Here is a 25,243-nt window from a genome sequence, read left to right as displayed (position 1 = left end):
GGAAGCGAGAAGCGGGGCACCGCCATCCGCCACTCCCAACATTGCGGCGGGAAATCAAGCCGCCCCCGCGGGTAGGCCTCGGTCACCCCTCATGGCGCCGCGCGGGTTGGGCACATGAAGTGGCCGCCCGGGTCGTGCGGGATGTGCCATGCGGGGCGTGCGCGGTGTCCATGCAGAGTGTGTGGAGCGTGCGCCGTCCGTGCGGTGCCCCACGGTCCGGCCGCGCTGAGCGGAGCTGCGTTAGCAAATAGCGCAGAAATAGCCCTGTTTGTATCAGCGAGGCTTTTCCTCCAGTTAAGTTTCTCTCTATTAGGACGATGCGTGTCAACTCTCTTCTGTCACCAGCGGAGAGAACGAGGGCAGAAAGGGAAAGCTGCTGTTGGCAGTCACAGACCTTTTCCAGCTGGACCGGGCAGCCTTTCCCAAGATGTATTCCTTCTCGGGTGTGGATGCTCAGGTTGCTGTCGGATCCCATACCTGCTGCAAGGTTGCAAGCACTGCCAGTACTGCCGAGAGCTCTCACAGCACCGGGGCCGCAGCAGCTTACGCGGCTCGTTGAGCCTGTACAAGGTCCCTCTGCCAGTGAAACTGCTGCGATCTCAGGCCCTTGGTTTCCCTCCTCTCCCTCTCGGAGCATCTCGGGATGTTCTGAGCTCCTGCGGACTTTGGCTTCACAAAAAGTCCCAGTGGAGTAAGGTTATTGTACGCTGCAAAACGCGGGCACGAGCCCGTTTGTCCTCCTGTATTCCAAACCACCCCTGGAGCAGATTTCCCGGACGCAGACGCCCTGGCAGGGCCGGCCCAGCACGATGTTCGTGGCTTCTCGTTGCTGAGGTAACCGCGGCCTTCGGCTCCTGCATTTTAGAGCGGCAGCACGTGGCAGTATGTGTGTTTACAGCGCTGTATTTACATACAACAGCAGTAACATCATTATGGGTTGCGAAATGCCCGCAGCTGGCCGCGGTGCCGCCGCCCTCGCCGCGAAGCTCCCGCGCTGCCAGGACTGCACTTCCCGGCAGCCCTCGCGGGCACGCAGACGTGCCTCCCGGCGTGCAGCGAGGCCGCCGACCCATTTGGCTGTGCGGGCCGCGGCCCCGCCCGCCGCGCGCGCGGGTCTGTGCGGGGCGGGCCCCGGCGCGGTCCGAGCGGGCGGCGAGTGTGGGGGCAGTCGGGTCCGGGCCTCCGCGGTGCCGCAGGGCGAATGGCTGCCGGGCCGCTCCCCCGGCCAGGGGGTGCGAGCTGTGAGTACCGGGGCTGCGCAGAGCAGAGCGCTCGGGGAGCGCTGTGGCCGCGGCGGCCGGGGGTGGTGGGATTCGCTCCGGTTCTAGCGGACGGGGAGGGTCCTGGGGGGGCAACGTGGTCAACGCGGCCCGGAGAGGCTGCGACAGCGGGGATCTGCCTTGAGGCGGGCATGCTCCTTGTTTTGCCTGGTGAGCATACTGTAGTGCTGCAATGATCCCTGAACTTTGTTATCCTGCTAGACCCGAGCTTTGTTAGAGCAGGATCTCTGTTACAGATGTGGAGCTGCCGTGCGGTCTCTTCATACCTGCCAGCAGCGTTTCCAGGGATGAACTGTGGCTTTGAGTAGAATAGCTTAGTTACCTTCCTCGTAGCATACAGCTAAAAAAATGTGTCGAAGTAAAATCATGTATGAATGTGGTGATAAGTATATAGTAGCCTAAAAGAAATAGGACTTATAGTGTGAAACAAGCCTTAGTTGTACGGTGAAACATGAGGTACCATGTGATCATTCATCGTTGCAAGCAGGGCAGTTCACATGCAAACTTAAATTATATTAAGAGCTGTTCAGGGGTGCTTATGAACTTTAGTTCATAAAAGTTTATGAAACATGGGATAGTGCTGGCATTGATGATTCAAGCTTATACCTCAGTATAAATAGTAGTATCCTCATTGATAATGGTTTGATCAAAATATCCTCTCGCAAGTAAAAATGTTCCTTTTCACCTTCCCTCCTTGCTGAAGTCCAGGTTTAATGAACAAATGGGTTCTGAGGCATGACCTGAGAGAGAAGAGGATTGAGGTTTCCTGGACTTTGTTTTCAACATGAGTTCCTGGGTCTGCATTTCCTATGTGTTTGCTGGTATTGCTGTTCTTTTGTTATTTGCTACTTTTTTAGTTAAGCCTCAATTATTACATGAAGCTAATTGACTGTTTTGCTGAACTCATAGATCCTAACCTTAAAAAAAGACCATTTAAGCCTTCCAAAAATTTGGTTAATACCTTTTCTGAAGTTTGAAAGTATATCTTCATTAGCACTGCAATATTTGAGATTACTACTGATGGCTCTAAGGGCCAATATGATGTGGCTCTGTAACTTCTTACCTTGGAAAATAGATTCCTATCCTGAAGTCTCTTCCATTAGAGGCAACTGTATTAGCTTTTTTTTTTAAGTCCTTGCTTGACTTCAGCTGAACTGGCAATTCAAGGCAGCTACATTTACACCACTGTGTATGTTCCACTAATGACTGATTTTTGAATGTAAAGGTAGTTAAATACTTGCTATAATCTGGCATTTTCAATTTGGAACAAGTCCTTGGTTTTAGCTGAACTGTATTTATCTGTTACTTGAGTCAGTTTGGTTGCTGTGACCAATCTTTGGGTACCTTCTAGTCTATATGTCCAAAAATGCCACGTGTTTGTAGAGATGCCATCTTACTTTATGCAGGACTGTAAATCCAGTGAAAAGAATGACAACAATCATGATCCTCCAAATACGTACCCAAATTGTGTACAGAGGTACTACGACTTGTAGATAACTTTATCTAGGTAAAATGGAGGTATTTTCCCATAATTTCTCTTTCCACTTTATCTTGTAAAGACAAAATTCATAACATATCAAGAATCAAATTTAAATTTTTTTAGAATCACATTTAAATTGTTAAAGCTCTTCTTAACATCTGGTCACTGTCTTCTGTGAACTCTGCCACCAGATGGTGTCATAAGATGTGAGGTGTTGTCTGACTCGAGCTCATTCTAGCAAAGTAAGAGGATACTGTGCATTGCAAGTAACTTCTTTGTTTTTATAAAAGTGTTTTTCATATTTGTAGTGTAAACTTTTGGGTTTTTTTCATCAAGTCCTAGACTATTTTACGTTTTGGTCCTAAGATGATGGAGCTGCTATTGTTCAGCCTGGGGACAAACTGCATTACGGAGATGGAATCATTTAGACAGATCCCTGTCTTTCTATTACTGGGCAATTAATGACTGCTATCTTAATGTTTGAGATCCTTACCTTGAATTTTCTTGGCATGAAAGCTCCTCATACTGAAGAGTGACCTGACTACCTTGGCTCAAGTGCCTCAAATCACCCTCCAGTGGTTTTTCATACTCTGTAATGACAGTATAAATAGAGGAAGCCCAATTACAGACTGAATACTCTCCTTACTTGTTCTTTTGTGTCTATATAGATCTTTCTTAGGGAGCCTGAGTTATTTTGACAAGGCCAGGTACCTGCTTCTGTGGAACTGCAATAGATGGGATGTATAGAGTAGTCTGTTTCGATGTGGCTTTTGAGTCCCTGTTCTTAACTTCTAATCAGTGAAAGAGACATTTCCTTCCTTAGGAAGGAAAAAAGAGAGTACAACTAAATGTTACAGAAATAAGTGTCAAGTTAAGTGTCTGGTATTTCTGTAATTCTTAAGGAGGTCTGTATGTTGAAGACCCTTTATAAAGCGACTCAAGGTTACCAGAATAAGCTGGTAATGTGAATTCTCTTGTAAGTCACAGAAATATTTAAATCGATTTGGTTATTTTTCCTACATCTTGTGGATCACTATGTTGCTTCTTAGTAAGACTTTGTCTCAGTAATTTTCAATTATATTTGAGGCTGTAACAGTAGTAGGGGTAGGAAAATTCCCCACTCCAAAAGGTGGTTGTAGGCGTCTTAGATGGAGTACTATGTCCAGCTTTTAAGAATTCTTTTGAAGTGCTTTGGGCAATCTGGAAAGAGGAACAACAATTTTAATAGACTCAAGAAATGTGATATTTGAGGAAAACATCTGAAGAAAACGAGTTTGCATATACCTTAAAACAAACTGGGAGTATAGGGGAAAACAGAAGCTTTCCGGGTATATGCATTTTAGTGTTCTAAGTGACAGTATACAGCAGTAATGCTGAACAGCACTCAATTCCGATTAGGACAGAGTATATTCCTGAATATTCTGATGAGTAAAAATCTGTTGTAATAGCAATAAGGCATTTACTTTCACTAGGGAGAAATGATCTCGATTTACAGCAAGGAAAACTTAGTTCAGATATTAAGAAATTATTAGCATTGCTATGTATAGGGAATTAGAAAGATTGCAATTTGACTGTGTCTTAAAGTGTATATATACTTCTGGTCTGTGTCCTGTTCTTCGGTTTACATTAAATAAAAATAGAAGTCAATGAAAACTCTGTGTTCATGCCAGGTGTTCCTGTGCCTGCGCTGATCTGTTTAAGGTATTTCTCTACAGTGTCCTTATCTCCAGCATACTTTCCTTGTGCATTGTGAAAAAAACCAGCCATACTCGTGGGATGGTGTTCAAACAGTTTCTGCTAGATGTTTCCTAGGCCAGTTAGTGGACTAAATTTTATTGCTTTTAACAGGAACTTAAAGAACTTCGACCTATTAGCTAAGTCTTCTCTTCCGGCTCAGTGTCAACACAGTTGAACACTTGTCTTCCCAGTTATAACATTTGATGTGCTGCTTCGGTGCTGAGGGGTCTAGTGTACCCTCAGTATGTCATGTGGGTGAAATTAAGTCTTGGAAAACAGGGAGAAATTTACCTTAAAAGTTTGGCTTCTGCTACAATATTTTAACTACTGGTGTGTAATATAGTTTTCTCCTTTGCCACATTTAAAAAAAAAAAAACAAACCTGTGATTACAGAGTAGTTTGTACACTGCATGATAGCACGCTGGAGAAGAATAATGACTTGACTATAGTCCTTAAGTTTCTGTCTGTTGGTTGGGTTAAGTTGAACAGAACAACATCTTGGAAGGAAGGTTAAAGCATCTCCCACATGTGCCCAGAAGTAGGGTTAAAGTAATTAGTGAAATTAGTAATACTAACATAGTAAATTCAGATGCCTCAAGGGCAACAAATCTGGGAAGAAAAGATAGTCTGTGAATGTTGCTGCTTTATTCCGTGTAAATTCTGCTTGAGATGATGAAATTTGAGCATAGGCCTCTGTATTATTAGTGTTACTATTCTACAACTCAATTGTTAGGTGTACAATTGGTTGCTGCAGGAGAGAAGTCACTAAGGCAATAGGAATGACACCTCTTTGAGGTGCTGAGGAATATGATGCTGCAGAACATTCTGAATGGTGAATTTGTAGGCTCTTGTTCTTCTCAAGTGTTGCATTTCCACTGCTGTCTGTAGGGGCATGCAGCGTTTAGGCAGGCCTTTAGACAGGCCAGCACTGCTGATCTCTTTGAAGCCTCTTGAGAATTTCTAGGCAGCTGGAATGCCAGGCTGCCTGCCCCACTCCATGGCACTTGTGGCTTTATATAGTCAGACTGTTCAGCCACTAATCTGTAGTGGATTTAATCTTGACGTACGTTTTTAATGTATGTTATCCGGTAAGGTTGAATAACTGTGGACAAATGGATGCTGTAGCAGGAAGTGGTCTAATGCCTTATTTTCTTTGTAGACTATTTTTACTTGTGAGAATTGTTCTCCAAAATCTCTGTAGCAGACTTGCTTAATTTAATTAAAACTGTGTGGCATTTCCAAAGCTCTGTGCAAGTGCAGGCTTTGGGCAAGTTGCATTTATATGACGTTGTAAAATGCATCTCTTTCCTTGAAAACAAACAAATAAAAAATCACTCACTGAACAATTACATTCCCTCAAAATAGAAAGTTGTTGTAACATCTCATTTGTTTTCAATGCTCTACATTTTGCTGTTGACATGTGTTTCTCTCTTAGGTTGTGGTGGGGGTCTTTTTTGGCAAAACCTTATCTTTGCTTGCAGTTTTCTCATTTTTTAGAGTAGCTCGTATTCCTGCTCAAGTTGCTTAAAAGTAGTTTCCTATGTTATAGAACAAGTTGGTGATTTCAAAAGCATGAAGTGTTAAATCTGATAAAAGCTGGAAGGTCGTTTATATTTAAAGTTTGTGATTTGTTGGTGCTGCTAAGAATTCAAGTGTCTGCATTATCTAGAGAAAGCTTTGTTTCTCAAGTTTCTTGGTATGAAAGTTTTGCGATTGGACAGAGCAGTATATGAGGAGATGAAATGCTATCAGTGACCACAGGGCTTAAAAGCTGTCTGGTTCTTGTTGATTTTGCATAGTGACTGAGGAAATACCCTGGATTTATTATGTGATTGGAAGTTCTTTTACAGGGAAATTGAAGTACTTTAATTAAAGTGAGCCATGGGTTTCATAGAAGGATTTGGGAGAAAGCTAAGGATGATGTGAGGTGGTTTATACCTATGTAAGACAGCAAATCAAGAGGTGATCTGGAAATAGGATGTTTGTCTATGTTCTCCCAGTCCCTGTAGCATCTACTGAGTCTCTGCTTCTGAGTCCATGCCTCTGAGGCTTCTCTCTTTAGAGATGAAAGTTCCCTTTTCATAGTGACATCCAATAGCATTTGAATTCCATTAGTATTTTTAGTACTCTGTCATAAGTAATGCCCAGTTGATTGGGCGGTTAGCCGAAAACTCTTCCTGTAATCGTGTATAGTTACTATATATTTTAATTAGCCAAAACAGGTGTAACGTTAGCTCTGCTGGTGGAAGCTATTAAATGTTACGTGCTAACTGGCCTGCTTTTCCTGATTTAAGTCCCAGGCTGCTTTTGCTCTTGTGCAGAATGAATTCTGTAAATACTTGGGTGATCTTGAACAAGATCCTGAGCACATGTAGGGCATTATTCCACTAAACTACAAAGTAGTGCTAGTGAAGGATGTTGGGGGAGTAGAGAGTATTTTAATACAAAAGGAAGTGTCTGAAATTGGTGCAAGGATTAGCAGCCTTGCTTTTCATGAGTACATCCTTATTCATGTCTAGGCTTCGTGAACGAAGATTTAGGAAGGCTCTATCCACATTTGTTACAGGCACGCTGGTGACTTATGAGGCACCTAAGGAGTCTTTCTGCTGTGCCTTTTGCAATCGGATATGTCTATCTCGTATTGACATCCTTATTAATTGCATTAAAACAGCTTTCCTATGTTGGATAGGCATGTAAACCTTTGTCACTTCTGTATGATCAGTAAAGATTCCCTTAGATCTGTTGCAGCTGTGCAGATCTGTGTGTAAACAGTATGCTGATGATGTGCTGCTATGCTTGCCTAATAACTTAATGGAAAATCATGAGGCCTCAATACCTCATTTTCTCTTAATTATTAGCTTTAACTTTCCTTAACTGCTGTCTCAGCTGACACATGTTTAAAACCAAGTTATACTCTTTATATGTGCTTTTAAAATAATTTGTTCCAAAACAGGGTACTTCTATATCCTGACTTTCCATGAAGGCAGGTGCTTTTGCATGCATATCACTGATACCAAATGAATTTATACTAATGTTCTATATGATCTAGGCTGATGCAAACTTCTGAATAATCTTATACATTTTTGGGGGTGATTTGTCAAAATAAATGGCTGTTACTAATGATTCAAATACATCAGGTGCCAATGTGATAAAACTAAAAAGTGCATATTTAAACACTATCATGTATTTCACTGAGGTCAAGAATTGTGGTTAGGGAACATGAGATGATTGAATCTCCTGTTGTGTTTTAAGTGTGTTTGTTTTGATATGATGATGCGAATTTTTTTTAGGGAGGAAACTCTTATGTTGTCTAAAGGTGCAAGGGCTATTGCACCTCTCAGTTCCTTCCCCTTTAAGCTGGACAGATGCTGGTGCAAACCTTAACTGTAAATGGCCATGCACATCTGGAGGTAAAAAGTTACTTGTCAAAGAATTACAATTTGGACTTAGAGGGGTGTGGTTTTGCTTGCTGATTTTTGTTTGTTTACAGTCAGATGGTACCACTGAATGTCAGAGCTGCTTTAACTCTAGGTAATCTGGATTTGGTAAAAATCCAGTTCTTGCCCTTTGCTCACAGCTTCTAGTGATCTGGAGGTTTTGATGCCCCTGATACAGAAGGTCAGTGTTAAACAAGAACTGACTTTGTAGGGTCAACTGTGGAGAAGAGTTATTGATGAAGGCTCTTGCAGTTTAAATTTGATAGTATTAGCTAAATTAGCTCTGAAGTTGCCTACTGTGAGATAGCAAAACTTAAGAGGATTTGTATTTTTGTGTAGTAGGAAAAAGGTACATTTGTTTCCAGTTTAGGGTGAGGAAATGCCTCTACCATGTCCATAAAAATTGACAGTAATGCTCAATCATTCTGCATTTTAAGAGAAAGAAAAGGGAAAAGATTATACCCTGTTACTTAAACAGGCATGCCTGGCTTCGTATTATAACTTAGACAGTTATGTACCTCTCTAATTTAATTGCTCTCCTGATGAGTTAAACATTATGATAAAATACATACAGCATTTAATTTGACCTGCTGCTGCTTTCGTTTGCATATATGCAAGTCTTAAGTAGATCAGTGTTAAAATGCTTAATATTCTGGTGCAAAGTTTTGAATAATCTTGTACTCTTGGGAAAATTAATAGGTTTTATTAATGATTCAAACACATATGGTACCCAAGCAGAGCATGGTGTTAGAGAATGTATCTTAAAATGCTGTCTACATCAGTCTTTCAGTACATGATAATGCATAATTCTTACAGAGGCTAATGAGAAAAATACGAAATTAAATCATGTTAGGTTTTATGAATAAATGGATTGATAAGCCTTGAAGGCTGGTGGTCTTTGATATGAATGGCCTTAGTTTCATTTTCCTTAAATATCTTCCTTGAGCCCTCCTCTGTACCAAAATAAAGATCTGCGTTTGCCCTGCTTGGTTTCCCCAATTCCTCTCTCCTTGTCATCGTCCTAGTTGAAGAGTGCTTTGTTAATCTGATTTGAGTAGCTGAGAGGATTCCTACGGATCTCTGCTTGTAGAATGAGGGCTCTGTCTTGGAGGACAAGAACCAAAATGAAAGAAATGGAAAGCTACTTTTTGCTATAGATGTTTTAGATGACTATTCAAAACTACCTTATCTTTTTTGAAGAATATTGACTATGCATGAGAGGCATGTATTTTCTTAAGCTCAGCACAGGTGTTTTCATGAATAGTAACTTTTTTTACTTTCCTTAGTAAAATGGATTAATGAAAAAGTCATCCTGAACGTTGGTTATTTTTGTATTATTTTTATTTGCAGGTATGGGATAAGATCTTTCCAGAGTAATAAGCATGGTTCGGCAACGAACATGTGTATTATGTCACATTGTGTACAACTCAAAAAAGGTAAATAATCAATGGTCTACATGTATCGGTAAATACTAATATGAAACGTGTATGAGAAATGCTTCCATTGTAAAATTGTGCCAAGTGCGGTTTCCATCTACTAAGTATATATTGCGTGCTTTGGAGTATCTGTCTTGAAATAAACTGTGCAATATGCTTGATTCTGAACACTAGAAATGATGAGGTCTTTGAGTTTTTTATATTATTTTATAAAGATACTAAAGTGAAAAACACAGTCATTTGCTGTAAATTGTGATGTGTTAAGAATACTGTAATACACAATTTATTTTAATTCCCTTTGAGAAGTCTGTTTCCCTATGAAAGGACAAAGTGAAATTGTATAGCACAACATGTATTTTCATTAATGAATCAGTTTGGTGTGCATCTTCTGTGTACTGCATATTATGCAAAGTCTGTGTTGAAACTGAGTGTCTCTTAGTGGACCTTCATGTATTGCTTAGCCACATGGCATGTGGAGGTGTTACAAATACCAGTGTGTTAATTCACACAAGTCTTCAAGGTTGAAGATATTCCTTTCCCTTTGAATATGGGATTTCAAGGGCTAAGGAGGACAGTGATTAGTATCTGTTCTTTGAAGATTTCCAAACACTTTGAGTCAAACACCAAAAGAAAGTTAAATGTTCTGAACTGCTTGTTTTTGCTGAGTGATGAATGTTCTTGCTCTTCCAGTAGCTCCCTTTCAGGAATTAATTATAGCAGCACTGCAATTCGTGGATCAAGGTTGCTGTAAACAACAAACTGACATCTTAGTTTCTGAAGTGCATCTAGCAGAGCAAAATAGTATGTGATGATGAAATTGCAGCTATATTATTACACAAATACAGAGAAATTGCTCAGATTGCCCAGGAAAACTGTTTTAAGTGTCATGATTCTGAACAGTGGTATCAATAAGACTTTTAATTAAAATGACTATCAACAGTAATTTGTAAAAAATTAATCTAATAAGCTTTACTACATGCACTGTTATTCATCTTTCTTCTGGAATTCTGCTTTCCATGTGTTGAATGTTAAGGATTCCTGTGTGTCCTTCCGCAGGAAGGGTGACGTATAACTTCCTGAAAGCATGCCTACTGGTGCTTTCACAGTCACAGAAACAGGAATGGCAACTGCTACAGCCCTGTAGGAGTGGAGCACACCTTTGTGCAAAGCAGGAGAGTTCTCAAAAGTGAGCTTTTCACATACAATATTACCGTTTTGTTTTGACCAATTTTATTTTTTTTCCCATGTTGAAGGAGATGGAAGAACACATGAGAAGCATGCTTCACCACAGAGAACTTGAAAACTTGAAGGGAAGGTATGAGAACAATCTTGCATCCTTCCTCTCTGTGCATTTAGTATGTCACTCTCTGGAAGAGCTCATGATGTATTTCCCATACAAGCAGAATTGCACAATTTATTTTTATGTATCACTTGATAGGATGCCTTGTCATAAAGCTGGCAATGAACATGTTCTCTTAATGCCAGGAACTCAGGAGGCAAACAGAAAAGCTCATCTGCATTTCTTGGACTGCAGTGAAATAAAATTACTTTATTCTAGGCAGTTTCATGCTTGGTTTCTTGGAAGCACTAGAATTCTGCCTTTGGCAGAATCATCAACACTGATGTTTTCCTTTTTAAAATGTTTTGGGATTTTTTAAGTTTTCAACGATGTAGAAACAGATGTTAATCTTTTAAAGCACTGTGAGAAGACTGATATCTGCTTGAGTGACTGCCTTGTTGCTTGCTGTCCTGGTCCAGTTGTGTGGTTAAGGGATTTTACCATGGTGGATGGTGTTTTCTTTCTGGTTAAGGGATATTCAAATATCATCGTAATAATATGGAATCAAGTTGCAACCAGAGTATACTTAAAGGCATTTTCAGGTATGTGGATTTTGACATAGCCAGAGAGAATTAAATACTATCAAATACCTAAGTATTTGATCTACAGATCTAATTTTTAATCATCTTGCAGCACAAACTTTATATGGAAATGGCAAATCTCTTTTAAATGTCTTTTAAAGGACTAAGAAATAATCCTCTTTTCAACTCTTAGAGGTGTGGAAGATTCATCATGTCATGACATGTGTCTTATACCCCAGGAAGGTAGACTCCTTCTGTTCACCAGAGATAAAATGCCAAAATAAGTGAAATTTTCAGCTGATCTCAAAATAATTGTTAGAAGAACAGAAATGCTCTACAAGTTAGCTAACCAGAAGCCAAAAAGCTTCTAGTGCAGAGAGCGTTCTGGTTTCGGAGCAACCCCACCCCAGCTGTTCATTAACAGAAGAAATCCTTTTCACGCTCAACAGAACAGATCTCAGCTGGCAGGATGCACTTGATCCCAGCCACATCTGCAGAACATGTCTAGCTCCCAAGACCCCATTGTGTGGGGCACGGCAGAGAAGGAAACAAAATTATCTGGGGTTTTTTTTGTTTTGTTGTATATTCTTTTCAACTAAGTAGCTGTATGAGGAACATTGAATCTACAATCTGAAGTACACATCTAGTAAATAAAGCTCTTGGTTGCTTTTATATTGGGAATACTTCTGTCATGTTTACCTCAAACTTCTTTTGGCTGCCTTGTTGAACAACTAAGATTATGTGGTGTTCCTGTATGGTAGGGGAATGTGTAGAGATGATCAGTGTGTGTCATGGAGTGTGCTAATTCTGGCTGATATTAGTGGGGATAAGGAAAGAACTGAAGGAAATCTAAATTTCCTTAAGTGAACTCCTAGCCAATTCATTTTCAATTAAAGCAGTTGTTCATATAGAAAAAAATAGTGTGGTTTTTCCTTTGGGCTCATGTAGATTAACAGCAGTCAGAGAAGTCTAGTCACTAGCCACCTGAGTCTTCAGACTTGTCAGTTGGTACAAGAACTACAGCTTTGTAATTAGTAACTCTCAAGTTAGAAGTGATAGAAACAAGTTCTTTGTCCTCAGGCCAGCTGCTAAATCACTGGCTTTGTCCAAAGTAAATACAACTTTGCATTTATTTAGTTAATCTATAAATGAAGATGATAAAAATTTTATGGAAGAATTGAACCATTGATCTTGTGAAGGATGTGGATTGTTCTCTAAAACCTAATTAGTACCACTAGGGTATGTTTCTTGTTGAAGTGTCCTGTTTGAAATTATGTAAAAAGAATATAGTTTTCAGCTTTGTGTGCTGACATAAGTTAAAAATAAGACTTACTAGCTATGCATAGCTGTGCTATTTATGAGTGTGGAGAGGGTTCTTCCAATAGCATTAGTAAATTTAGTGATTTGGTTATCTCTGTTGGATTAATGAGATAGCCCAAAGTAAAATATATAGTATTTGGGCTTTGACTATTTATTAGTGAGCGTGAAGTGTGCAAAATGAAGTACACCCAACTCTGGAAAATACAGACTAAATTTGGAAGCTACTGACCTTGTAAAAAAAATTTATCCAGATGTTTAATCTGAAATTAGTTAGGCTGCAATATACAAAATAATTAAATATAAAAATTCTAATTTTTAATATTTAGTCTGTTTAAAATTAAATCCTTTCTACCTGTGTGTGAATGACTGCATTGGTTAAATATCTCAACTACATTAATAGGAAAACTACTGATATCCTTGATAAATAAAACATAGCTACTGACACTTCATTAACCACTCTGATAAGGATGTTGCCTTAATATCTTGAGTGAAGGTGCATCTTTTCATCTTTTTCTCATTTTATTTTTAACTGTTACCTAGAAAAAATGAGGATTCAAAAAGACGTTTGTCTTTTTCCTTTATGGATCCTACTTTCTTGACCTCAGTCATGAACTGTGTGTTGGTATTAAACTTCCATTCTTAGAATTTGGTCTCAAGTGTGCCATGGGGACATGCAGATCTGCTTTTATTAGCTGGCAGAATTGAAAAAAGTATTGTGGATGCACTCCTGACTTGGTCCTGCTGAGTTTTTTGCAGTGGACTATGCTCTGGTTAATTTTTTTCTGATTTTTTTTTTTACCTGGTGAACATATTTTCCTTGTTTAGGTTTCTTATTAACAACATATTTTCTTAACACTGGAGTACTGAAAGCATTTGTCTGAAGAACAAATATGATATTTTTAGAAATATGAATTTCTTAAAAAGAAAAAAGGTAAAAAAATCTTGTAACCTTAATCCAGTATTCACTGAAATATGAGTAAAGCCATTTGTCTGACACAGCTGTCAACTTTCTCCAGCTGAAATAATTTCTGTATTTTTTAAGATAAGTCCTCTAAAGTAGAAAGTAGACTTCATGCACACTTGAACCAAATAAAGTACAGTGAACTGAAGACACCCTCCTATCACTCAGTGTGCTGTGGAGTCTTTGGATTCCAGGCAGCAGTCTCAGCTGTCCCAGTTTAGGTTATGTTGTATCAGGATTGGCTGTATCCATGTACTGCCTCCTCCCTTTTCTAAATTTCACTGGGGGAAGGCTCAGGGCAAGGATTAAATGTAGAAGCTGTCACCAGGCTTCCCCAGTGCAGCTGGCACCATGGAAGGGCTTCAGAGCTCCTGCTAGCTCTGTAAGCCTTCCACTCTGCCTCCTCGCTCACTATGTTTCCTCTGAAAAGATTTTGAGTACAACAATTCAAGAAGAATTCCTCCTCCCAGTTAACACAGCTTTATTACCAAGTCTCTTACCTCTTGATTGTTGGAAAAAAAATCTTTTAAAAATTGACCATCAAAAAACTAAACCTTGAAAGAAAAAGCTAGAGAATTCAAGTAACTTAAATACACTGAACAAAACCTAGTTGCCGTGAACTCAAGGACATTCAGAGGAAACAAAGTAAGACCAGAGGTGCCTGCCATGCCTGTTGGCAGAGTTGAAAGTCCACCCTCTGCCTCTCTTCCTAGGGAAAGCAACCATGAATGCCGGGTGTGCAGGGTGACATTGGTGGGTTTGTCATCATATGCCAAGCACATCTCCAGCCAGTTGCACAAAGACAATGTTAATGCCCATGACAGAAAAGAGGAAGAGAAAGAAGAGGCAGAAGAAGAATACCTTGACAAAGAACTCATTCAACTAATCAAGCAAAAGAAGGAACGGTGAGTTTTCCTTTCTCCTCTTAGGTACAGAATTGCTTTTAACACAGTGAAGATACACTCTAAGGCTTAGGTGTTCATGAAATGTAAACTGCCTGTAGCCAGTGTACTTGTTGTGAGAACAATCCAAGAGACCTCTGTTGATATCATAGTTTAAATGTGTAAATATGATTCTGCTGAATGTTCTTGTTCTGTTGAGCTACTACTAGTAAAGAAGTACCAGTATTTTCCCTTATGGGTAAAAAGAGTCCCCAGTGTTGTATCTTGTGTTTTGAGAGCCCTAATGTTTTTATTTTAATATTTTACACCCTTTTGACTGAAAGGTTTAATAAATGTGACAGTAATGCTAATATTGTTTAGGGTGGAGGATGTCTGTAAGAACCTGGCCTTTTAGAAACTGTTGCTGAACATGTTTTGTTATAAAACATTAATCTGTCTATTTTTAAAATTAATTGGATTGTTCTGTCAATGTCACAGTGAGTTCCCATAATCCTTGCATGAAATTTCTTACCTGTTTTACCTTGCTGCTTGCCATGAGTTAAACATAGTCTATTGACTCACTATGAAATAGAAGGCTGCAGAGACTAGTAAGTGTTGCCTTTTATTTTCCACGTGGCTCTGCACATGTGCATTGCTTGTATGATGTTCCAGTTGGGAATATATTATTTGAGTAGGTTTATGGCATGGCAATGGTATTAAAGGGGCGTATGATTTTTGAAAGAAGCTCTTGCTTGCTGTGGCTAGAAATTTGAATTAGTGTTTCCAAGTGTTGAAATCTGTTGAGATTATTTGGTTTTGACACCACTCTATCATTCTAGTGTGTCTCTGTACTGCACAATGGTAATGTTTTCATATTGGTCAATGTAGATAGCAAAAATGTCACTTTTCCTGGTTTTATGGTAAAGGAGCAATGCTGTCAGTACAGTGTTGTTCTGAGGCAACTAAAATCTTAGAAAATCTGTCTGCTGGGTGCTCTTTGGAGAAGGGGGAAAAACAGAAAGTACAAGGATTAAGTTACTAATTCAGCAAAATTGTTTCCATTAGATCATAATCTAGTTGAGTCAGCTCTTAAAATTTACTGTGTCACTTAAACATCGTTTTTTGTCTTAGAGCTCAGATTATTTTACACAGTAGACCAATTCCCATTAGAGAGTAATTATTTAGTAATCTTTTAGCAGAACCAGAATGTATTGAAAACTTAAAGGGTGATGCAATATGAATTTTGAGTTTACTCAAATCAATAGTTTTTGGGCAGTGGTGTGAAGGTTTTCTTTCTTGTCCAGGGATCTAGAATGGAAGTATTCCTGTAATGTCAGAATGAAACATTTCTGTAATCAGTTTCTGAAAAAAACTTTTGATTAAAAACTCCTCATTTGGTAGAATAAATACTTTGAACATTTAGACTGCTGACCCTGAGAATAACTGTCGCTATGAAGATAGCATTTGTCTTTAAATGCACATGTGATAGTTTGCCATGTGTTCATGGTAAGTTGCCAAGCACAAGTACTATCCAAGTGGCAGGAGATAGTGCTGCTACAAGGCTCATACAGACTCATTGCTCATACAGACTGTTGGTTAAAACAGGACAAAATATTTTTATATCTCAGGAGCAACTTTTGTGGATGTTTTATATTTGTGTTTTAACTTAAACTTTATAAACTGAGCCATCATCTCAGTTGTTCTCTCCAGTGGGTAGAATAACTGATTTTCCAGCCTAGCTTTTTTTCTGTTCAGTTCACTCTAGTTACACTATCTAACACAAGCATAATAGTCTTCAGAAAAAATAATTATCTCACTGCTAATGAATTTTTCATCTATCAGGATTGTTCAACTTACAAAGATTATGCAACATGAAGAAGCTTTTTTTTTATTATTTTCTTATTAGTCCGATAACTAGTAAATAGAAAGGACTATTATCTTTCAAGGTAAAGAGAAGTATTTAAGAATTAGTCTATTGAACTGTCCCTGTGCTAAATCAGTTGGTCTTGTAAGAGCAATTTTGAAATTACCGTATTTAAGTAAAGGTACAACATTAGTTTGGAAAGTCAAACACCACAGAGGCCTGAACAGCAAAGCAGCTCAATATGTCATCTCTCTTTTTATAATTAATAATAAAAAAATATTTTCTTCCCAGTGCAAATAAAATGCATAAAGCTTGTGGGTTGTTGGATTTCAGTAGAATAGCATCAGAGTTTAGGTTTTTCTCAATTGTTTTGCAGGCAAGCTGAACCAAGCTGTGCAAACCAAGAATTAGAATGTGATGACAGGAGATCACAGAGAAGGAGAGAAGAAAGAGCTACTTACAAAGAAAGAGAAGCTTATGATCAGTCGTCGTGGCATCATCATAATGCATCGCAAAGGGACTGGAAGTGGGAAAAGGATGATTATATTAGTCCTAGACAAGGCAAATTTTCACACTCTCAGAGGAACCTCAATATAAACAGACATTCAGGTGGCCCAAGGGGGCGCTCTGGGTGGCACCAGAATGTTTCAGGAAGCTCTTCAAATTGGCATAACTATGGGAATTCTGGAAGTGTTCGGCATGCAGGTGGGCGAGGAGGAGGAACATCAAATTGGCATCACGGTGCCAGAGAAAGAAGTTCTACTTGGCACTCAGAGGAAACAGGTCATTTTTCTAGCTGGAATTCCAAGAGTTATGGAGGAAACTGGAAACCGAGTCCTCATGGTGCAAATGGCTGGAATTTTGGAAGCTCAGGAGAGTCGTATTCATCAGAGCCAATTAAATACAATAAGGAAAGGTATACATGGCAGCGGCCAGAGAAAGAGGATGTTCCGCCGTACAGGAATCGAAGAAATAGGAGTGACTTGCACGATTTTACTAGCGATAAGCTTCCTTCTGAGGGGGCGTTGGATTTTAGTACGTCAAAGCAACCAGAAAGCAAAACTTCAAGAGCCAGTGGAAAAAGCGTCAGTCCTTCCAGAGATAAAACATATCGCTGGACTCCCTACCCGTCACAGAAAGCTGCAGAGCAGCAACCATGGTCTGAAGATAATGTTTCTAAAACTCCAGATAAAATGGATTCTGTACTTATGGCTTCTACTGATTCATCAATGAAAGGAAAAACTTGTGAAGTCAGTGTTAGCCTTTCAAAACTTAAAAACCAGGAAGCATCTTCCTCTTCTAATGTAACCTCAGATCACCTTGATTCTTGCCAGGTAATGAAAGACTGTTCCAGTGGTGAAAAGCCTAACAAAGATGATAGCGGAAGTAATAAGATGCCATCACTGAAATCCCCTCTTCTGAATATCACAGATATGAAGTTATCCTTGACAAAGCAAGACACAAACAGTCTCTTAAAAAATGTCAAGCTTCTTTTATCCTCAACTGGTAGTGAAGAGCAGAATCATTTGAATGCAGTGAACTTGGAAACAAATGGTTTCTCCTCTTATTCATCAAAGCTGCATGGTGCTTGTGCTGGTAACTTACATGACAACAAAGATGTGCTTGGTAGCAATCTTGGAGAACCTGTTAATAACTTAAGTGAAGCAGAACAAAAATCTGAAGATGTTCAGTCCAACCATTCCTTGCACAATGCTCCCTTAAGCTCTGGCAAGGATACAAGTGACCAGAATAGGGAAGAAACTGGGAAAGCATTGCCAAAGAAGGAGTTCAGACTAGATTCATTAGAAGATGTGAGCGGTGATGATTTAATGGGAAGTGAGAAGTCAGAAGCAAGTGTTGACAAGTTGGGTTCTTCTGTTAGGTCTTGTTTACCCTGTGACACTCCTGAAGGTAGACTTGCCACCTCTGAAAAGAAAGATGATGAAAAGCTAGCTGCTTCAAGTATTACTTCTGCTGAACTAAAAAATTTTACATTTCGGATAGAATCCACGGTTTCTCCATTAAGCAGTCAGGATGGTTTGCATGTGGATTTGAAAACCTCGCAGGATGGAGAAGGGAATGAAGAGTGTGTCAAGTCACATGATCAATTTGAAATGGAAGGTTTTGAAAATCCTTCAGATAATGAGCTTCAAAAAGGAGGAAGCCAGTCAGGAGGCCTTCTTCCTGATTTAAGCAAATTTGGCCTCCCTGCTTCTCTGCAAAGAGATCTGACGCGGCATATTAGTCTGAAGAGCAAAGTTGGGACACATCTCCCAGAGCCCAATCTCAATAACGCACGGCGCATTCGGAATGTGAGTGGCCATCGGAGAAGTGAGGCAGAGAAGGAGTCGGGGCTTAAACCCACCCTCAGGCAGATTCTTAGTGCTTCCCGGCGAAATGTAAACTGGGATCAGGTCATCCAGCAGGTAACCAAGAAGAAACAGGAACTTGGCAAAGGTTTACCAAGGTTGGTAGCTTTCCTCTACCATTCCTCTCTGGCCATGTTGAGGGGGGAGGGTTATTTTTCTCCATATCTGAAATGAACTCCAAAATCTTAAAACTAAGACTTCATAATGAAGCTTGCTATGCCATGATCTTTTGCATATATGAATAATATAGTGTTTTCGTCGTTGCTGCTGTGAACGTCTATCCATAGGTAAGTAATAGTAATCTGATTAATACATTCTGATCAGTTCATAATGGTTACTTTAACATCTGAATATGGATGGTAACAATATGTCTGTTTTTCCAGTTCTGGTAATTGGAAGAATGTAAATTGCCATCAGGATGAGAACAATGCTGCTTATTTCCTTTTTTATTCAGGACTACAAGAAATGCTTGCATTGCTGCAGGCAGTATAAATGCTCCCTTTTCATTTGTTAATCTTTTATTTTGATACACAGTTTGCTTTTGTATTTAGAGGAAGCATTTACATAATACTGCATTTTTGAAAGTTTCTTTAAACCTGAAGTTTTTTGAAGCACCTTGAACAGGCACAAAACTGGTTTGGAATAATTGTAACAATATGATTTCTGACTTGAAAATCATGGTGTCAGTTCTTAGCCACTAAATCTGGTTATGTGATATGCAAAAGCTATTCCATTGCCAGATGAGGTAGAAAGCACAGAATACCAGTGTAATGACTTGCCAGATCTCTTAATGCACTACTGTGCATTTGGGGGAGGGAAAGGCTTCTCTCTATATTTAACTGGCTTGTAACGTGTGTATTTATTTTTCTTTTTATCTTATTAAAGGTTTGGCATAGAAATGGTGCCTCTTGTTCAAAATGAGCAAGAGGGTCTAGAACTCAGTGAAGATTCTGATCTGTCTACTCTGGAAGGATTCCAGTGGGAAGGGATTTCCTTAGCAGTGTCTGGCTCAGCCAGAAAACGTAGCTTTTCTGAAAGCAGTGTCATAGCAGACAGAAATCCTTCTGCTTATAGCTTTTTCAGTGAACAAGCCAAAATAAAAGAAAGTGGGCAAAGGCAAATAATTGCAACCAGCCACTCACATCACATAACATCTGGATATGAGGCAAGCACTGACATTGAGGCTGACCAGAAACAGGAGACAGAGGCATCATCTCTTACTTTGTCACCTTTTATGTCTGAAAGAACTGAGACTACTGGAAGAAGTCACAGCCTAGAGGCTGCCTCTGAGATCACAGGCCTCACAAAACAAAACCAGAAGAGCCCAGAGAAGAGAACAACTCTTCTTGAAAAACAAAATGTACTAGAGATCTCAGAAGAGAATCGTCCAGCTTCAAATAGTACTTCACTTCTTGCAGTGTCTAATAACATAGATGCAGCTACAGATAGTAGCTGCACATCTGGAACTGAACAGAATGACAGCCAAGGACTTGGAAAGAAGCGGAGAGCAACTGGGGTAAGTGTGCAATTCTGTCCAGCTTTGGTGCCCTAAAGATTTATTTTCCTTTTTAATGGTCATTCAGCCTTGGAATGGTCTTTGCAAAGAGGACTTTCTCCATTTCATTGCCTTGTACATTGATAACAACAAGCTAATTTGCTTGTTTGACTTAATTTTCTTTAAGAATTTGTTCCATTCTGCTTCCTAGTGCAGGACTTCTGATAATATTTTTTAATTAGTAGGAATGACAAATGCTCTTTATTTGATTTGGTACCTGGCACTCTATGTTGGTAAACAAGAGCTGTTAAAATATTTCTGTGGAACTACTTGGTTTTGTAGCAATAATCTCCATGTTTCCCAATTTAAATGGAAGCTAGGTTGCAGTAGAAATTTGCTTTCCTTAGGTGTTCCTGATTTTGTGGTTAAGCAAGGAAAGACAAACCTTTTTATGAAATTATATACTTAAAATAATATTCTTAAATCTAAATTTATTTCACAGTCCTGTCTTGGACTTATCCAAGGGTAAAAAAAAATGTTTCTGATCAAATTCTCAAAATGGCTTTGCTATATGCAGAAAACAATAATTGTAATTCCTCACTGGTTAATCCTCAACTAAAACTGTAGAGCAAAAAATCTGACTCGGGTGTGGTCTTAAACATTTGAGTGAGAAGGCTATCGTCTTATTTAATATTTCTTCCTACTTGAGATGAAAATGTGGCACTCATTTTGTTGTCCTCCCTCTTTTACAAGCAGAGCAAAGGATGAGTTATACAAGAATGTGCAAAATAAATTGTGTGTTCTTCTCCATGGGTACAAGTAATGGTTGAAAAGACAATGGATATTTGACTTTTTGATTTAGACAAAATTGTTCTTGTAACTTGTTAATATATGATTTTACTTGCAGGAGGGATCATCTCCTGAAATCCCTAGTCTAGAAAGAAAGAATAAGAGAAGAAAAATCAAAGGTAAAAAAGGTGAGTGAATATCTCATATATGTATGCATCTGGTGTAGAGGTTAAAACATCCAGCAGTATTTTGGCTTGGCTAAAGTACTAGTTCCTTAATGTTACTTTGGTGCTTCTTGGGCACTTAATGAAGGTCGTAGGGTAAACTGCTCACAAGTCTGCAACACGTTCTTCTTTGTGGACTTGTATCTTTATTTGTCAGAAGTTGTTTCTAAGAAAAGGCTATGTGCATCGTTTCTGCCTGCAGTTCATGTTCCTGGTTGTGCAGATGGGACTTTTGCTTTACCCTGCTCAGAGAAGTGAGGTTTGTTGCCTCTTTAGATGGAAGTTCTGAAGGGAGAAGCACCCATTGCTCCTTTCTAATTTGCCATGCACGTTTCCCTTTCCAATTCTGGGTGGTAATACCAGAAAATTTGTACTCTGTATAATTTTCTCTGTGTTCTGTTTTTGACGTTTCTGGCAACAGTTTCTAATTTTACTCCTCCTTCCCTGTTCTTAATGGAAATGAATGTAGAATGCCTAGGTCCTTCCTGCTCCTGACCGAAGAAAGCTCTTATTCTGGCATTAGACAGATCTTTCTCAATCATGCCTAACACATCTGCATCACCATATATCAAAATGAACCATCTGTGTTTTAGACCGAATATTTCTTTGGGAACTAAATCATTGCAACACCATCTGGGAGCTTTGGGGTCCAGAAGATGGCTTTCAAATGTTCCATTTTTCTTCCTTTTGTTATTTATTTATTGATATTAACAGTTGTTTGGAATGCAGAGCAATTAATGTGAAATTTCTTGTGGGAACTAATATTTCACTACTTGAAAAGGTGGAGTTGTTTATAAGCCTCTGTCTTCAATGACTAGCATCTATTATAGAGACTAATAACACATTGTACTTAGTAAAATCTCTATTTCCCATTAGTTTGCTTTAACATCATGTGTAGTTGGCTTTAAGTCTGCAACTAGACAGTGACCAAACTGAAATTCAATTTGTTTAGAGAATATCTGTAATGCCTGAGGTCATTAGGAGCTTTTACTGAGTACAGTGCTCAGAGACTCTTTCTGAAGAGATTGCAAACATGAGTCTTATGGCCCAAAATGATCCTGAATAGTAAGCTATTTTTTTATTGTTGGGCTCTTTTTCTCTTAAGCAACCTTTCCTTGACTTCTGAATCAGCTGAGTAATTTATCTTGTTTAGCTTAAATTTGCCTTTGCCTTTTGATTATGTTAATGGCAAGTGTATATTTGTATTTCATGTACACATGTACTTCAAGAAAAGATCTTTGTGGAAGAGATTTACTTTGTTTAGCTAAACTAAATCATTGCTGGCAAAACTTTGATGGAAATAGTTACTAGAATCAAAGTGGAGATCCTGTAAAGGGGAATACTCGACTGTGCTCTTCGTCCATGTAGACATGGCTATTCCTGTGCATAAATACTCTGTTTCAGCTTCTTGTGTGATTATTAATGCTTGACCTAATTTATGTGATTTTTACATTCTGAGGCGTTAGTATTTATTGTGGTATCATGTGTAATGTATCTTAATGTACTGTTCAGTACAATCACTCTACATTGTGTTTCTTTCTCAGAACGTTCTCAGGTAGACCAGTTGTTGGCTGTTTCGCTGAGAGAAGAAGAATTAAGCAAGTCCCTGCAGAGTGTGGACACCAGTCTCTTGCAGGCTAGGGCTGCCCTGCAGGCTGCGTATGTCGAGGTTCAACGGTTCCTTGTATTAAAGCAACAGGTAACAGTGGGTTTTTGAAACTGTCTGAACTACAAGTTAGCAGCCTGAAATGTTAAATCAGTAGAACTGATACAAACCACAACTGTTTTGCAGATAACAATGGAAATGAGCACTCTGAGAAGTCAGAGAATCGAGATCTTACAGGGGCTACAAGGTACAAGATACCATAAAACTACAACAGAATGCTGACTCTCATATTCTTGAATCTTCTCCTTTTAACTGTGCAGTAAAATTGTAGACTTTCAAAATGAGGTCTTCATTTCAAGTGCGATCTGTCAATTTTGGTAGTGCCATCTAGTGGCTTTTTGTCAAATTTTTCTCTTCCTTGACTGTGTGTCTGCAAGAAATGAGCTCTTGGCACAAGTAAATTTTATTGTAAAATATGAACATTTTTGTTCTGTTTGGGTTTTTTATTTATTTATTTTGTCTCTTGACATTAGAAACCTATGAACCTTCTGAACTCTCAGAGCAACTTCCCTGCAGTGTCTTAAGTGAGAGAAGAAACAGCAAATCTCAGATGGCAGCTGACTTAATTCCTGCAGGCCCTCTCCAGCCCCTTTTGGACCCTTTGTATTCTTCTGTACCTCCACTAGGATCTTCTGTTCATGTAAACACGCCATCACCATTCCAGTCTTCTGGCAGCACACCTGCCGATGCTCCTGACTCCTCAGTACAAGTTAAACGAGAACCTGTGTCTCCAAAAGGCACAAAGGAAAATGTGAATTCTGTACTCCAGAGTTCTCCATGTGCTTCACGAGCAGAAGAAGTCGAGCAGAAGGATGGTATGTGTAGCTTTGCTGTGTTATAAGAAAATTAGCTTTAAGAAAATAAGGAAATTAATTTTTCTCCAAAAGAATATAAATTGTGTCTGTCATGCAGGGGTAAACTCCCATTAACTTGCGTAGGATTAACTAGTTTTTCTTTAAAAATAAAACAAACATGAATTTGAAGATTATATCCTCTTGAATAATTTAGTTAACTAAAATTAAAAAAACCCACCAAAACGAGAAAAAACCCCCAACAAACCTTAACATCTCCTCTATAATTTTTGTCTTCTACTCTACATTGTTTAATGAGTGTTGGTAGCTAAAAAGTCTGCTTACAAAGGAAAAACGTGTGCCTGAAAATATAAAAAAAAATTAAAAAAAAAAATTATGACCTACTACATTGAGAGTATTCTGTGTTTTAATTGGGCTCTGCTGAATAAGCACAAAGACTATCATTTGTAGTATTAAGAAAATAACACTCCATCTTCTCCTAACTGAATGTTAGGCACTGTTCACTCACGTGAGGGGAGTGGGAGTGAGTAGGGGAGGGCTAACAATGAAGATAGGGGTTTACTTTTGTCTGGAGGAGAAACAGGTGAATTAACCACTAATGGGAGAGCTACTGCCTCAGGAAAATGATATCTTAATGGCTATAGATGAAATAGCTAATTCTTTATATTTAGACAGTTTAAAACCCATAAAACCTGTGTGCTGTAGTCTGTGGTCAAAGGCTTAAATGTTATTGGTAGTTTCCACTGCAACTTGCTACTGTGACTGAAGGTAGAAAGAGATTAAAAGCTTAATTATCCCTTACTTTCCTAAAAGCCTGTGAAGTCAAGCAAGGTGACTCTAATGATAGTTGTTTGTCTGCCATAACAATGTCACTTGCCCAAACCCTTAACTTAGACAATTTGAGATAAACATTCATAAGATCAATCATTTTTGAAGATAGCCAACACAATTTTTTTCCCCTTCAACTAAAGTGGAAAATATTGTTGGAAGAAAACACATTCTACTTTTATAAGCACATTTTTTTCTCCAGCACAAGATAAATGTTGACTGAATTGAAGCTTAGACTTCTTTAAATACAAGAATTTTATTTTTTTTTTTAGCTTATTTCAGTTTGCTTTGGATGTGGAATTTTTTATAAATAGTGTTCTTCATGCTTTTTTAGTCCCCATTGCATTTCCTGTCTTCCACTCCATTACATTATATTAATGTAGTATTGTGAATTTTGCTTCATCTCTTTTTGGAGGATTTGACAGGGACTGTGAAGGTTTAGGGGTGTACACTTAAGTAAACTTGGGACAGGGGGAGAATCAGCTTTTGTGTTTTGTTTCCACTGGTAAAGCTCAGCTTTTGGGAAGCCACTACCTTTTCTTCACTTCCCTGTTTTTATTGGTATATGCCATACTGTTATGTGTAAACATCAGTGAAGTGTCGTTTTTCTTTCATGTTAGAGTTGGAAAACTGAGAATAAAGATTTACTGATCACTCTCTGCAGTGGCACGCAGTGTCTTGCAGAATCTTCAGACTTCACAACAGAGAAGCTGAAAAGGTTTTGTTTTTTTTTCTTATGAAGATGAATCTTCACTGTATAGCTATATTTATTACTTCAATAATTACTAGAAATCTCTTAATCAC

General features: G+C 38.9%; 1 protein-coding gene across 3 annotated transcripts in view; it reads left to right on the top strand.

Annotated features, from left to right (window-relative positions):
* The first annotated feature begins 1,211 nt into the window (after window positions 1-1,211).
* The window catches only part of ZNF106 (zinc finger protein 106), a 40,952-nt gene continuing 16,920 nt past the window's right edge, over window positions 1,212-25,243 (top strand). For all 3 annotated transcript variants that reach the window (XM_008926657.2, XM_018082288.1, XM_018082287.1), the window contains exons 1-10: window positions 1,212-1,241; window positions 9,285-9,370; window positions 10,624-10,685; window positions 14,225-14,416; window positions 16,633-18,723; window positions 19,511-20,141; window positions 21,028-21,097; window positions 22,678-22,832; window positions 22,926-22,986; window positions 23,273-23,614. In XM_008926657.2, the coding sequence (XP_008924905.1) occupies window positions 9,317-9,370; window positions 10,624-10,685; window positions 14,225-14,416; window positions 16,633-18,723; window positions 19,511-20,141; window positions 21,028-21,097; window positions 22,678-22,832; window positions 22,926-22,986; window positions 23,273-23,614 (3,658 nt within the window). In that variant the 5' untranslated portion in view covers window positions 1,212-1,241; window positions 9,285-9,316. The remainder of the gene's footprint in view (window positions 1,242-9,284; window positions 9,371-10,623; window positions 10,686-14,224; window positions 14,417-16,632; window positions 18,724-19,510; window positions 20,142-21,027; window positions 21,098-22,677; window positions 22,833-22,925; window positions 22,987-23,272; window positions 23,615-25,243) is intronic.

Source organism: Manacus vitellinus, unplaced genomic scaffold (genome assembly GCF_001715985.3).
Source record: "Manacus vitellinus isolate BGI_N305 unplaced genomic scaffold, ASM171598v3 scaffold_6_pilon, whole genome shotgun sequence".
Taxonomy (NCBI): domain Eukaryota; kingdom Metazoa; phylum Chordata; class Aves; order Passeriformes; family Pipridae; genus Manacus; species Manacus vitellinus.
The sequence above is the reverse complement of the archived record's forward strand: the minus strand, read 5'-3'. Positions and strand labels throughout refer to the sequence as shown.